The 13,958-nt window shown below is 35.2% G+C and overlaps 2 protein-coding genes across 4 annotated transcripts; one reads left to right on the top strand and one right to left on the bottom strand.

Moving 5' to 3' along the window:
• Window positions 1-413: 413 nt before the first annotated feature.
• Window positions 414-3,402, bottom strand: LOC109705858 (tropinone reductase homolog At1g07440-like). Of its 3 annotated transcripts, none has more exons than XM_020226641.1 (5): window positions 3,323-3,402; window positions 2,342-2,549; window positions 1,261-1,477; window positions 1,052-1,151; window positions 414-824 (listed from the first exon to the last, which is right to left on the bottom strand). In XM_020226641.1, the coding sequence occupies exons 1-5, from the start codon at window positions 3,400-3,402 to the stop codon at window positions 656-658; spliced, it is 774 nt and encodes a 257-aa protein (XP_020082230.1). In that variant the 3' UTR covers window positions 414-655. The 3 variants fall into 3 exon arrangements, with proteins under 3 accessions (XP_020082230.1, XP_020082229.1, XP_020082231.1); XM_020226640.1 differs by having other exon boundaries at window positions 414-832; window positions 1,054-1,151; XM_020226642.1 differs by having other exon boundaries at window positions 414-828; window positions 1,059-1,151.
• Window positions 3,403-6,869: 3,467 nt separating this feature from the next.
• Window positions 6,870-11,817, top strand: LOC109705859 (D-xylose-proton symporter-like 3, chloroplastic). Its single transcript, XM_020226643.1, is given in 16 exon segments — window positions 6,870-7,041; window positions 7,143-7,252; window positions 7,350-7,428; window positions 7,559-7,618; window positions 7,728-7,794; window positions 7,993-8,117; window positions 8,953-9,054; window positions 9,270-9,443; window positions 9,445-9,650; window positions 9,751-9,799; window positions 9,926-9,988; window positions 10,284-10,364; window positions 10,535-10,633; window positions 11,011-11,097; window positions 11,099-11,149; window positions 11,502-11,817. Coding segments are annotated over 16 exon segments (1,572 nt in total). The 5' UTR covers window positions 6,870-6,957; the 3' UTR covers window positions 11,637-11,817.
• Window positions 11,818-13,958: the final 2,141 nt, after the last annotated feature.

Raw genomic sequence — 13,958 nt, 5'->3', positions numbered from 1 at the left:
GTCTTTCAAATATATATTTTTTTTGTCATTATTAATTTTTTTTATTTGTTTTTAAGTTAGGGACAAAAAAAAGGTATTTTGACCTTTTGTTCTTATAAATATATTCTTCTAATGTCACTAATATTTCGTATTTGTTTTTGAGTTAGGAACAAAAAAGGTATTTTGATTTTTTTTTAATTTTTGGTAGAAATTTAATCCTAATTTAATTCGAAAAGACTTAACGAGTATTAACAGCAGAATTATTTTTAAATAACAAAAAAATATTCGAGCGATATGTTTTAAATTAAAAAATAAAATATATAAAATATTTCAAAATTTTTGAAAAGTATATAATTAATTATTTCAATATTTATTTGTCAATAGTTAAATCTTGTGCGAACTTACTATTATAAATTCAATCAAAACGCACTATGAAAGTTTAAGTGGATCATCATATCACAAATAGCAATTTATTCGAGAATGTAACCAAGCACCAAACAATATGTGTAACAACACTTTGTAAAATACACGCACACCACACATTTGAAATGAACCTAAACGCAACACATCCAATTCCATAACTATGCTTAGAGCTTCTACATATCTGAAGCTTAGTTCCAAGTTTCAACACCTAAATAAAAGTTTCTGCAGCTTCATAAACCTGCTAGGGAGGACACTAGGAAGCACCGTTGATTGTGCGGCCGCCGTCGACGCAGATGACTTGGCCGGTGATGTACGACGCGGCAGGCATGCAAAGAAAAGCCACCGTCGAAGCCACCTCCTCCGGCTTGCCGATTCGCCCGAGCGGAATCCGAACAAATTCTCTGGCCATGAGCTCCTCATTTCTAGGTAGCTATTGAAGGATAACAATTAACAAGAAGAGAAGCAATTAATTCGCTAATATTCACTCGCACATTAGTAGAACTGTTCAGTAATTGGAGAATCGTTTGTTCTCCAATCCAATAAAAATTATAAGAGTTATATATCTGTTGAATATAAATGTTAAAAATATATTAAAAAATAATTATTATTTTATAAAAATTTAAAATAACATCAGAGCAGCACCGATTACACGATATGAGTTTTGATTGGTCCTGGAGCTACGCAATTTACGCGTATATTGTCGCCTGCCCATTCGCAAGCCAGATTTTTTGTGACTTGATTCATCGCTCCTGATCAGAGGAAAACCAACAAGAGACAACAACAACATTTCAAACATCAAGCATATCAAAATTTAGTTAAACAAAATTTTTTTTTTCAAATTCACATGTTTCTATCTACCTTTAGTTGCTGCATAGATGGAGAAAGAAGGGAACCCTACGATCCCTGCAATGGAGGATATAAAGACAATATTGCCCTTCCCTGATGCCTTAAGAAGGGGGTGAGCTAATTGGCTCAGATGGAAAGCAGATTCAAAATTTGTGGCCATGGTAACAGAGTAGTCCTCTGCTGTGTGCTCTGTTGTTGACTTCATGCGGATTATTCCTGCATTATTAACCTGCAAGTCAAACACGAGTCAGGTTACTGTACTTTTATAAGTATATATAAGTCTCTTTATACTCATAAATTTTTGGATATTAGATCTACCTCTTTGATTATTTCCATCCGTTAAATCATACTATTCAACCAACCACCCACTCAACCCTAAAGGACCACTATTATTCTAACTGGGGACCACTATCATCTTAACCGCACATATCTTTATCTAATGGTCAAAAATTTATGAGTACAAAGAAACTTATACTCATAAAAGTATAGTAGCCTAGCCAGCGAAACACACAAACATGGATTAATGGATCTCTTAATTGTTAATTTTAGTAGCTATTTCTTAAAAAAAAAAAAGGGTGTTGGAAAGTAAATTAATAACAGCTATTGAGTTCTTGGAAAACACAGTAATTTATGCACCATTTGTCTCTTTATGCTTAAGACGCAGAACCTTAAATAATTTTTTTTAAGAGAATGATAGCACCGTATCTGTTTAATTCATTTAGTATAAGAAAGAGTTGAGGCAACGCATGCAGCTTCAGAAAACATAAAAAACAATTAGAACAAAAAAGGACTAAAAAAAAGAAAAAAGAAGGATAAATTATACCCTTCACTCAAACCAAGTCACTAGGAGCTGCAAAACTCAGCTCATTCCCTATCCACATCATATAAACTTAAATAACTTTTGATGGAATGTTGTAATACTAGGAAAAACTTTAGATAACTTCCTACCATTTTGTTCATGTTTTTTTAGAAATAAATTTTTCTAAAAATGTGAAATAATTAGAGTTCGAATTGGGACATCGGGTATCAATTATTAAGTCCTTTGCTATTTACGCTAGGAATGTTGGGTAATAAATAGTTATATATTACTTACAAGTATGTTGAGCTTTCCTTGGAAAATGGATTGAACACTCTCCATCAGCTTCTCTCTTTCGCTCCTAGAAGAGACATCGCATGCTGATCCAGTGACTTTCAAATTCATCTTTTCCCATTTCTTCAAGCAATTCTGGAGGTCTGCTTCATTCCTAGCACATGTATGTACCGTTGCACCAAATCCTGCTAACTCTTCGACAATGGCGTGTCTAGATAAAATTTTCAATTCAAAGCAAATATATAAAACTTAAATTAGCCAAGAATAGATAAATAATATTAATTACGGATTTTAAGTGCATGTCAGAGTCTAATAGAAATTCAGGCAAGATAGTTAATCACACCAAATAAATTTCCTCCATATAAAATGCAACCTCTTTTTCTTTTTTTCTTTTTTTCTTTTTTTTTTTTTCTCTTTTTGTGATTTGCATTCACATCGAAGTCCAAGTGGATCTAGGTCTTTTTGCCCCGTGACATGTTTATACCTTATTCCCCACAAAATTTCAGACCAACCTCTCTTTTATAATTTTTTTTTAAGAGAAAGATAATATGCTGTCCGTTTCGTTTATTTTTTTAAAAAATAAACTTAGTTGACCGTCTCTCGTGCAAGTGGCAAAGAGCCGATTCGTTGGTATCCAAAGGTCTCAAATTTAAAACCTAGTTGTTTTATATTTCTAACTGAATTTATTTCTTAAAAAATAAACAAAACGAATAGTATGATACCTTCCTTTCTCAAAAAAAAATCCCCACTCCTTTATATACCTTAATCTCCACAAAATTTTAGATCCACTTCTCTTAAACAGGAAAATAAATGCAGTTTGTGATAAAGTAACATAAAAATGTTCTAAAACGTAAACTAGTTAATAAAAAAAAATTCATTAATCATGTGCTTTTTTCAAGGTGACAAAAAAGAAAAGAAAAGAAAAGAAAAGAAAAGAACAAGCAAGAATTAATATGAATTATTATTATTATTATACTACTATACCCAATTCCTTTGGTGCCTCCTGTGACCAGAGCCGTTGTTCCAGCTAAAGTCCATCTCTCTCCTCTATTACTACAACCCATCCCCTCTCTCTCTCTAGATCTTGCTGTCGGATCGTTGACGCTAATCATTAATCCCAAAAGCTCGAGCTGTTAGAAATACGCAACCAATTCACTTAAAGCGTACAGAAACAGCACCCACGGGTTTCGATTGTGACTCAGCCCACCTGGCCTCATGCCATTTCGAACATGACTCGGCCCAACCCAGCCTTACGCCATTTCGAACATGACTCGGCTCACATGGCCTCCCGCCACATGGCAGGATACTGGCCCATTTAAGCCAACACTTGCTTTTCTCAGAAGCATGCACTTTTACCTACAAACTCCTTTTCTTTTTCTTTTTCCTTTTTTTCCTTTCTTTCTTTCTCTCCTGTGCTAGCTTTTATAAGTAGAAGTTCACATGCAGTTTTGTATTACAACCACGCTTGAATTAGTGGGGCTTCTTCAAAACGCACCACTCTAAGCAACAGCTACGGCCGTTTATTCCCTACCCACTCTCTGCTAAACACGTACATACATGCATGCATGAGCTGCGTTCTAAAAAAACTTCATATTTATTGAGAACCCCCATTGGTTCTTTCACTATAATAATTTTTTTTTGTATTTTTTTTTAAATTTAAATTGTAGTGTCCTGTTTAATGTAAAAAAATGTTGTTAATTATGTTTTACATTAAATATAACATAATCTTTATTATGATCGGCTAAAAATAATGAAGTTCAAAAAAAGAATTGAAAAAAATTATGTCAAACAAAAAGAATGTAGTTGAGAGGTCATTTCAAAAAGGACCACGGTTGAGAGGGACTTCAAGCAATTTTACCTTTGAATGATTGTTTTGTTTGTATTATATATAATTTGGATTTTAATAACCTTCCAAAAATAATAAAATTATTTTAAAGAAAAAATAATAATAATTTTATTTGTTTCCATCTAAATACTTTGCGGTTGTTCCAATGCAACGTTTGGCTTTATCATCTCCATATATGGCCTACATGGCCGTACCTATTGATCACTTGATAATAAATAAAAATAAATCAAATTTTCGAATCGACGATCGGCTCCGTTAGACTTAATCTAGCGCATTTGAAGTTTCTAAAAAATAATTTTTATAATTTTTTGATATCATTTACCTAGTGATCGAAAGAATTCAAAATCCATAATTTTTAATGATTGATATCTGCCGTTTTCAAGTTTAACGGTGTAGAAGTATTCAAATCAGATGAAATTTTGATACAAAATTTTTTATACTATCTACAACAAGATCAATATTTCTGATAAAAAATTTTAGTGCTATATCATCACTTTTTAGAATTTTTATTTTCAGCCGTTAAAAATTATTGATTTTGAATCCATTCGATTGCTAAGTAAATGATATCGAAAAATCGCAAAAATTATTTTCTAGAAATTTCAAATACGCTAGATCAAGTTTAACGGAACCGATCGTCGATTTGAAAACTCCATCATCGAAAACGGCTCAGGAGCACGGAGGCCTTCCTGCTCCTGAGCACACAGCAACCCTGCTCTAAAAGCACTTTTCAAATAATATTTATATCGAATAATATTAGTATATTTTATACAATATCCAAACGGATTCGAAATTATCATTTTTATCTATCATTAATTCATATTAAAAGAGTCCTAAAAAATTAGTTGATGTGTAGAACTGTAATTAGAGTGATTTATATTTAAATGGAAAGCTTGTGATTTCCCGGAGTTTATGGTTTCTATGACGAGAAATAAACTTCGAAGTGATTGTTAACAAATTTTGAATAAATCAGGAAGAAGAAATATGTAAAAATTATAAAGTGATATTCAGTGGAGAGCTTCTCATTTTATTTAAATTTTGTGTGCAGTGTTTAAATAGTTATTTTTTACGTTTTAAAATTTAGGTTTTTGAATATACTCAAGCCAAAAAAAAAAAAAATTCAGGCCCAAATTGGTATTACTTATGGGCCGAGGAAACCCAAATTCCGTGGCGTAAATTCATATTACAATTTAAATTTGAAGCTCCTCAAAATGTCAAGGCCCATGGGCTTTATAGGCCGTTGAATAATAATTATAATAGTAGCATTCACATAGTTGATTTTAATATTAATAAATATTTTATTAAATCTGATAATTATTTACTGACTTAAGTTAACGAGATTCACTGAATCTGATCAGTAGTCACAGAAATGGTATCACTTTATTGGTACTCCATAATATAATTAGCAAGAAACTTAATATTCATGGCGTTCTATCATTTATTAACAATTTATGAATCACTATAAAATTTAAAATTTAATTAAATGTTTAACAAAGTAAAAAAAAAAAAAGTGTAGAAACAGAGAACACCAAGTAAACTACAATTAAGAGAATTAATTAAGATTTAAAAAGTTATTTTCATTACTCACTGGACAAAGATTACAAAATTCGCTGTATATTATAAATATTAATTTTACTAATAAACCATGTGTCTTTTTTCAGAAATTTTTGGCTTTTTATGCAAAAATCAATTAAAACCTGCCAAAAATTAGGTAGTTTGCCACAGTAACAATTATGCTCTTACTATTCCTTGGACTTAGTCTACCACGTCATCTTTGGACCGATCCTTTAAAGTGCACACAGGAGAAGAATTGCCTACTAACTGTGGCATTGTCTTACCGACCGTCCTAGAGCATGTGGTAAACGGCTTGGTGATTGATACCCGAGGTCCCAAGTTCGAATTTTAGTTGATTCACATTTCTAGCTAAGTTTATTTCTAAATGAAATAAACGAAGCGGGTAGCGTGCAACTAGTAGGAGGTTTCCCTTGAAAAAAAAAAAAAATTATGTAAAATTTTTTATATAAAATAAGATAACTGTCGAAATTTTTAAATTGATATAAAATTATATGAACAGTAAATTTCATGATAAAAGACATTTCTAGAGAAAATCATGCTTAATGGAAATATATATTATTCAGATAGTTTTTCATTATTGTTAGAGTTTTAAAAAATTTAAATTTTTTTATACTAATTTAAAAGTTAAAATAAATTGATGATAAATACTGAAATATGAAAGAATAATTCTGATGAAAATATCGTTGCATATATGTCATTCTTACCATGTATAAATTATCGAGTAAATAATATTTTGTAAATTGTAATAATTTTTTATATTTTGAATTTTAAAAGGCCGAGGCCTCAAATCTACTAATTCACGAGGACAGTGCGGTTCACGGAATGACGTGGCGCAACCGGTTCAGCGCAGGCTACAATATCCGTGCCCTGGTGTATGGAGCTCGTCCGCACAAATTTCTCTCCGTGCACTGGAGTCAACAAACGTGACTTTTTTTTTATTTTAATACAATTTTATAAATAAATATAAAAAAGAGGAAGAGAGAGAGAGTGAACAAAAAAACAAAACAAAAAAGCTTAAACCAATGGCGAGCCTTCGTCTCCTCCTCCCCTCCTCGCCCTCTCCCTCTCCCTCAAAACGCCACCGACCCTCCGTCTCTCTCTTCCCTCTCCCAACCTTTTCCTTCCTACCGCTCGCCGCCGCCATTTCCGCCACCTCCCTCCGCCGCCGCCGCCGACGACGACGACGACGAAGACGGCGAAAATGGAGTCCTCCTCTTTCCAAATTTCCCAAGCTGCCCCTCTCCTCCCCTCCTCCTCCTCCTCCTCCTCCGCTCCTCGCCTCCGGGTACCCTAATCTCTAATCTCCAGTTCCATTACTCGATTCTCCGAGACTCTCTTTCTCGCGCGCGCGCGCGCGCTCATCTCTTTTTGATTCCTGAAGCTTAGGTTCGATCTCAAGCGCAAGGCGAATACTCGTCGCATTCTCCTCCTCCTGATACCGCTGGAGATGCCGCGGATCGGCAGGAGAGCTTCAATTGGCCCTCCGTGCTTCTCCCGTAAGATTTGTGTGTGTGTGGATGTGGTATTGAGTGTCGGATTATGATCATCGGAACGATTTTGTAAAGTTTCTTTTGGATGGCTAATTTTGTTCAGGTTTTTGTTCCCGGCGTTGGGGGGACTCCTTTTTGGGTACGATATTGGGGCCACATCCGGTGCTTCCATCTCTTTGCAGGTGAGTTTATTCATCATCGTCGTCGTCGTCATCAGCACCACCATTTTCTTTGTCCTCTTCATCATCGTCGTCGTCGATCGCCTTCATGGAGGAGCTTCTACTCATTGCGATGTCCAATTTTGCTTTTCAGTCTGCTGATCTGAGTGGTACCAATTGGTTCAATCTCTCGGCCGTACAGCTTGGTCTTGTGGTAATTCTTCGGATTCATTGTATTTTTTCCCCCTGAATTATTAGTCCTTGTTCGATCTCAAATGAGCTCAATTGTTGATCTGCTACAGTTCTATTTGTGCTCAATTTAGGTGAGCGGTTCCCTGTATGGAGCTCTTGCTGGCTCTATCATTGCTTATCCCATTGCTGATTTTCTAGGTACTATATCTAAATTCCTTTTGGGCTTCTTTTTTTTTTTGTTTTTTGTTGGGGGATAATTCATAAAAACTCCTGGAAAGTTTTAAAATGGCGGTTTTTTCCCCAAAAGTTTTAATTTTTGAATTTATCCCTCTGAAGTTTAAAGTGGCAGATTTGCTGCCTCAGAGTTTTAACTTTAATTCCTTGGACTTGCTGTAGGAAGAAGAATGGAGCTGATAGCAGCTTCTGCACTATACATTACCGGTGGCTTGATCACTGGATATGCCCCTAACCTCGCAGTTCTCATTATAGGTCGGCTTATTTATGGCATTGGTATTGGTTTGGTGAGTAGCACTGACAAGATCTTTTATCTTTGTGTGTTCATTTTTTTCTCGACGCAGTTGAACCAAATGTAGAGAATACAACCTAAATCATTTTGTGTGAAGAAGCAGCTGCAGTTTTTCTTGAAAAGATCCCGAAGGCTAACAGCGTCCTTTGGCTAGAAATTTCAAACTCTTTGTTTACCAAGTTCTTTGCTGCTGCTTCTTGAGTAGAGGTCTTTCAGAAGATGGCTGCTACAGCCTACAATTAAAAGCTTGGTTGTTTGAACTGGAGCTTCTGTAGTTCTATTAAAGTACGGAGCTGCTGATACCTTTTAGAGAAATAGAGTATTGTTTAAAGAAGTAAGGACAAGATCTTCATTAAGATCCCTGAACAATAGTAAGATAAGGCAGAAGCTAAATTTCTATAGCGAGCATATGCTTTTTGACCTAGAAGCTCATATCAGCTTTTCACCAAAGGAAAATCTACAAAATTTCATTTGCTTGCCTGGCTTCTAACACTCGGATAGAGAATCTGTTTGAAAAAATCAGGCCAAACAGAACTAGCTTGCTGTACAGTCTACATCCTAAACTATCAATTAGGCGCAATCTTCTTGAGCATAATTCTTTTTCTTACTTGTTGAACTACCTAGAATATAACATGTAGGGCTTAAGCACTAGAACTCTTATCTCATTTTAATCAACGGAACTGTCACCAAGGAGGCCTTAAAAGAAAATTACTGTTTTCGGCTTCTATGTGACTTTTGACATTGAACTGCATCTCATGAAGAAACCAAGATTACTAAGTTTTATCCAATAGATCTCTTTCTCAGTTATACTGATCATTATTCTATTATAGGCGATGCATGGTGCTCCTCTTTATATTGCAGAGACCTCCCCATCGCAAATACGTGGAACCTTGATTTCTCTGAAGGAGCTTTTCATCGTACTCGGAATTCTGGTAAGTATGATACCCATGTTAATAGTGTTTCCCTTTTTCCATCATTGGAATTACTGTGATTCCCTTGATACTATTTACCGACCTGATGTGTTATACAATATGACTTGCCTGTTTCTAATTTATGTATAACTACTGCGGCTACCCAGGCGACACCCTATCAGTTTGAATGTTCAATGTTATGTTATAATCTAATAGACATTTCATTGTTCTTGCAGTTGGGTTACCTTGTGGGAAGTGCTCAGATTAATGTTATTGGAGGGTGGCGTTACATGTATAGTTTTAGTGCCCCTATTGCAGTTATAATGGGGTTAGGGATGTGGGTTTTGCCACCTTCTCCAAGATGGTTACTTTTTAGAGCAGTTCAAGGCAAAGGACCTTTGGCGGAATATAAAGGAAAGGGCCATTAATGCTTTGGCAAAATTAAGGGGCCGTCCAGCTGGTGATAAGATATCAGAGAGAGAGATAGACGATACCTTAGTCTCTCTCAAGTCTGCTTATGCTGAACAAGAACAGGAGGGAAGTTTCTGGGAGGTGTTCGAAGGTGCTAGTTTAAAGGCCTTCATCATCGGTGGAGGGTTAGTTCTCTTTCAGCAGGTGTTAACTTTTTTGCCCGTAAACATGCATTAACAATTTATTTGGTATGGTGATTATAAATAAGCTTCTTGTAGCTAAGTGAATTGAACTTATTTCTGACAGATTAACAGGTCAACCTAGCGTTTTGTACTATGCGGCCTCAATACTTCAGGTACTTCAATAATTTTTTTTTTTTTTTATGATACTAATTTCCCGGTGTTTTGCTATGAAATGGGTTATCTTCTTATATTCTCTCTCATTTTGTTCTTCCTCCTAATATACATATCGAGTTTTACAGAGTGCTGGATTTTCAGCTGCATCTGACGCTGCGAGGGTTGCAGTTGTGATCGGGCTATTCAAGGTACCCTTGATATATTAGCTATTTGTCATTTGAGCCTCTTTTTTTCTGAAACCTGATTCATATATAACTACTACACTCATTTGCGGTTTGATGACAAATTAGCACTTTGACTCATCCTTCACCTCGAATTGAAGTCCAAAATTTTTATAATCAAATTGCATCAAAGTTGATGAGCTTGTTATAAAATTACCAGGTTTTTCTTGTTTTAGTATTCTGTTATTAAATTACATGTTACCTCTATAATGCTATTTTAAAATATGTTATCTAGGTCATAATTATTCTGTTCTTGCTGCAGTTGGTTATGACAGGGATAGCTGTTCTAAAGGTTGACAGCCTCGGAAGGCGCCCACTGTTGATAGGAGGCGTTGGTGGAATTGTGTGTATTTCTTCTATTACATCCTTATTTGAAAAACATTACTAATGGTTCTAAGAACTAGGAAAATATTAATGATGATGAGTACTCTTGAGTCTATCTGCTTACTTTGTTATCAAAGTGTGTTGTGATGGTCAAAGGGATTGAGTTCTTATACTTCGTGAGTGGTGCAGGTGGTGTCATTGTTCCTCCTTGCAGCTTACTACAAGATTCTTGCTGGTTTTCCACTGGTTGCAGTCGGTGCTCTACTCCTTTATGTTGGGTCCTACCAGGTCTCTCTCTCTCTCTCTCTCTCTCTCTCTCTCTCTCTCTCAGATAACATATTAGTTTAGGAATTACTGTTCATGTGAATAGTATTGGATATCATCTGCTTTGTTCACTGATGTCTATTTTGATTTCTGAATGTGTCTCACTGTCTTGTTATAGAAGTATCATTGAGGCAGTTGATAAATGGTATTAGTACTATTCCACATACAACTCCTTTTTAACTACAATAACAGAGTGGAACATTTTACTTATGGAACCTTCGATATATTTATTCTTATCTTTAAGCTATCATCAAAATTGAATTAAGTGTACTCTCAACTCCCCTAATAAAATGCACTTAACTAATGATGATTAATGTTGATTATATTTTCCCTAATTACAGGTATCATTTGGTCCAATAAGTTGGCTGATGGTGTCTGAGATTTTTCCACTCCGTACAAGAGGCCGTGGAATCAGTCTCGCAGTCCTTCGTCAATTTCGGATCAAATGCTTTAGTAACCTTTGCTTTCTCACCATTGAAGGTATTCCCGCTCAAAAACATTTATTGCTTAATGATCAATACATGCGAGTGTTTGATGCAATTCCTGTTTAATTCTCCATTTTTATAGAATCATTCGTCCAACAGAGGCACCATGATAATATGTATTGTAGTGTCTATTAGATGTATATCCCTCCAGAATCTTTATTACATAAATGGCCTTATTAGTCGTTCTTGAAAAGATGCAAAATCTCAACTTACAAGATCGATACTCTACAGTATTTACTCTCCAGGAAGCAAGTTACCCATCTTTACTATGATTTCTTGTATAAAGTTTCGAATCATCCTGGAGTGAATCTACAAGCGCTTTACCGGCAAGCACTTTTCTTTTGCAGGAGCTACTGGGCCCGGATAACATTTTCCTCCTCTTCGGGGGCATTGCATTGCTCTCACTGTTATTCGTCCTCTTCAAGGTTCCCGAGACAAAAGGATTGAGTTTGGAGGAAATCGAATCAAAGATACTAAAATGAAGGAATTTGATCAATCCCACATCTTTGTTTGTTGTTTGTCCTTTTTCTCCAAATCAAGCATCATTTTTCCTGCAGTCGATGAACGTCTGATGTGTTATATGTAAAGTGTTTTCACTTTTCGCGTTGGATATTGTTATTTTATAACTACCGAAAGTTTAAAAATGTGATCAGCTTCCCTGAACGTAGAACATCTTGATATAGGTATCTTAACTTCACAAAGTTTACTTTCGCATCCTTACACTTCATTTCTTGCAAAACATTTTGTCGAGTGACAGAATGAAATATTTTTTTAATAGACATTTTGAACCTAATGTGGGCTCGAACACACACTGCTTATCTAACAAATAAATATAATAAACAATGAACACAAGATGTTATTTGTAACCAGTAGTTTTGTTGATTGGTTGGGACTTTCTTCTGGATCGTTGCCTAAACGAATTACTATTTTCTCATAAAAAAAAAGGTTTCATTTTGGACGAACTTTTACTATCTGTAATCAAATACAGTGAGGGTAACATGTACAAATTAAGTTGTGAATTCAATGCTTCTCATTTGTTTAAACTAAAAATTTTCAAACCAAACATTGCGTGAAAGAATTATCAATTGTTATATACTAACTGGCAAAAATCTTTTAGCGCCGGTTTCAACATTTTCACAATATCCAAGCGTGAAAGTCGGTGGTGCGGCACTTATCTTTGCCGAATTTGGACTCCCTATGAGACTTGCAAAGTATTCCATGCACCCAGTGCATTCGTATAGCGATGCACCGCTCATCTATTAACCATTATTTAGTTTGAAGTGAAGCAGGTAGCTTGCTACCTAATTCTCAAAAAAAACAATTATTTACTTTAATCATCGCTGATTTAAATTCTCAAACGAGCCAAACAACTAGGATTTCCAGTACTAGTAGTCACGAATAAGGAGTGGAAGGATGAGATTTCGAGTTTAAGTTTCATTGCAAGCTTTAGGGTCACAAAACTTATGTTTCTCATTATCGAAAAACAAATACAAAAAAACCTTTCCAATAATTATAGTCACAACTATAGACGTTTTTAGTATAAGTGACAAAGAACTTGATAATTAGTACTCGAGGTCTCAAGTTTGAAGCTTTATTGTTTTATATTTTCGGCTGAATTTATTTTGAAAAAAAATGAAGCCAATAATATACTATCTTTTTTTCAAAATAGATGAGCAGTGCATAATCGAACTAATACAGTAGATGCATGTAAAAATTTCTCTCTCTAAAGAGGAAGGGTTAGTGTATGGAAACTCAATGTACTCACCTGTTTTTATTTAAATAATTTAGCCACTAAAATTTTACATATATTTAAGTTTTAGTTCCTGATTTATAAAAAATTCTGAATTACTTTATAGCATGACCAATTTACTCCTTTTATGACAAAATTCATTCTTTATAAAAATTTTAAAGTCAAATTTTGCAAGGCAAATGAAAGTTTAGGGACTAAAATGTGTAAAAAAGGGATTAAATCACAATATTGGACTAGCACAGGGGCTTAGCCCATAGTTGGAATAGTCAAGCTCCCCAAACGCGTGAGCCTGCCACTGCAAAATCTTCCTGAGCTGCCACGTGTCACACCTGCACAAATCCGTTGGGTGGTGGGGCCCACTTCAAGCTCTCTATGACGCAGTAATTATTAATAATTATTAATAATAATAAACACAAAAGGGGGGCTCGAAATTCCTTCCCCGCACGCCCCCTCTCCTTCGAAGATACACAAATCTCCTCCCTTCTCATCAACAATCTCCCGCGCAAAACGCCAAACCCTCTCGCACCCGTCCGATCTCCATCGGACGGTCGAGGTTGAATTCCTTGCCTCGTGCTCGTCGCCCCTTTGTCGCTCTTTCCTCGCTGTTGCATGCGCGTGGTGTATTACTTTATCTCGTGCACCGCTCCCCTATAGTAATACTCTTTTTTTATATATCTAGGAGCCTTTTGTATAATATGGAACAAATAAATTAATGTATTTAATTATAGAACTAGGCTGGAATACTATTAATAGCACCAAGCTCTTGGTGATATTAGATTTTCGGCTCTTTGATGAAAAAATATACGGTAAGAATGATATGGGCCTTTTAGGATTGAACGTGTTATTAGTTGAATAGTAAAATCTAACGACTGAAAATAGTCAAGAATTAAATGTAACGGCGGGAAACTCGATAGCACCAAACGTTTGGTGCTATCAATAGTATTCCAGCCGGACCCTTAAATTATATACTTTCTTTATAATTTACGTGCAGAACTTACTTGAATTATAGTGTATCTTGATACGACAATCCAAAATTTTAAAATTTTGATTTTAA

This window comes from Ananas comosus, unplaced genomic scaffold (genome assembly GCF_001540865.1).
Source record: "Ananas comosus cultivar F153 unplaced genomic scaffold, ASM154086v1, whole genome shotgun sequence".
Taxonomy (NCBI): Eukaryota; Viridiplantae; Streptophyta; class Magnoliopsida; order Poales; family Bromeliaceae; genus Ananas; species Ananas comosus.
This window is presented reverse-complemented; position numbering and strand designations above follow the sequence as displayed.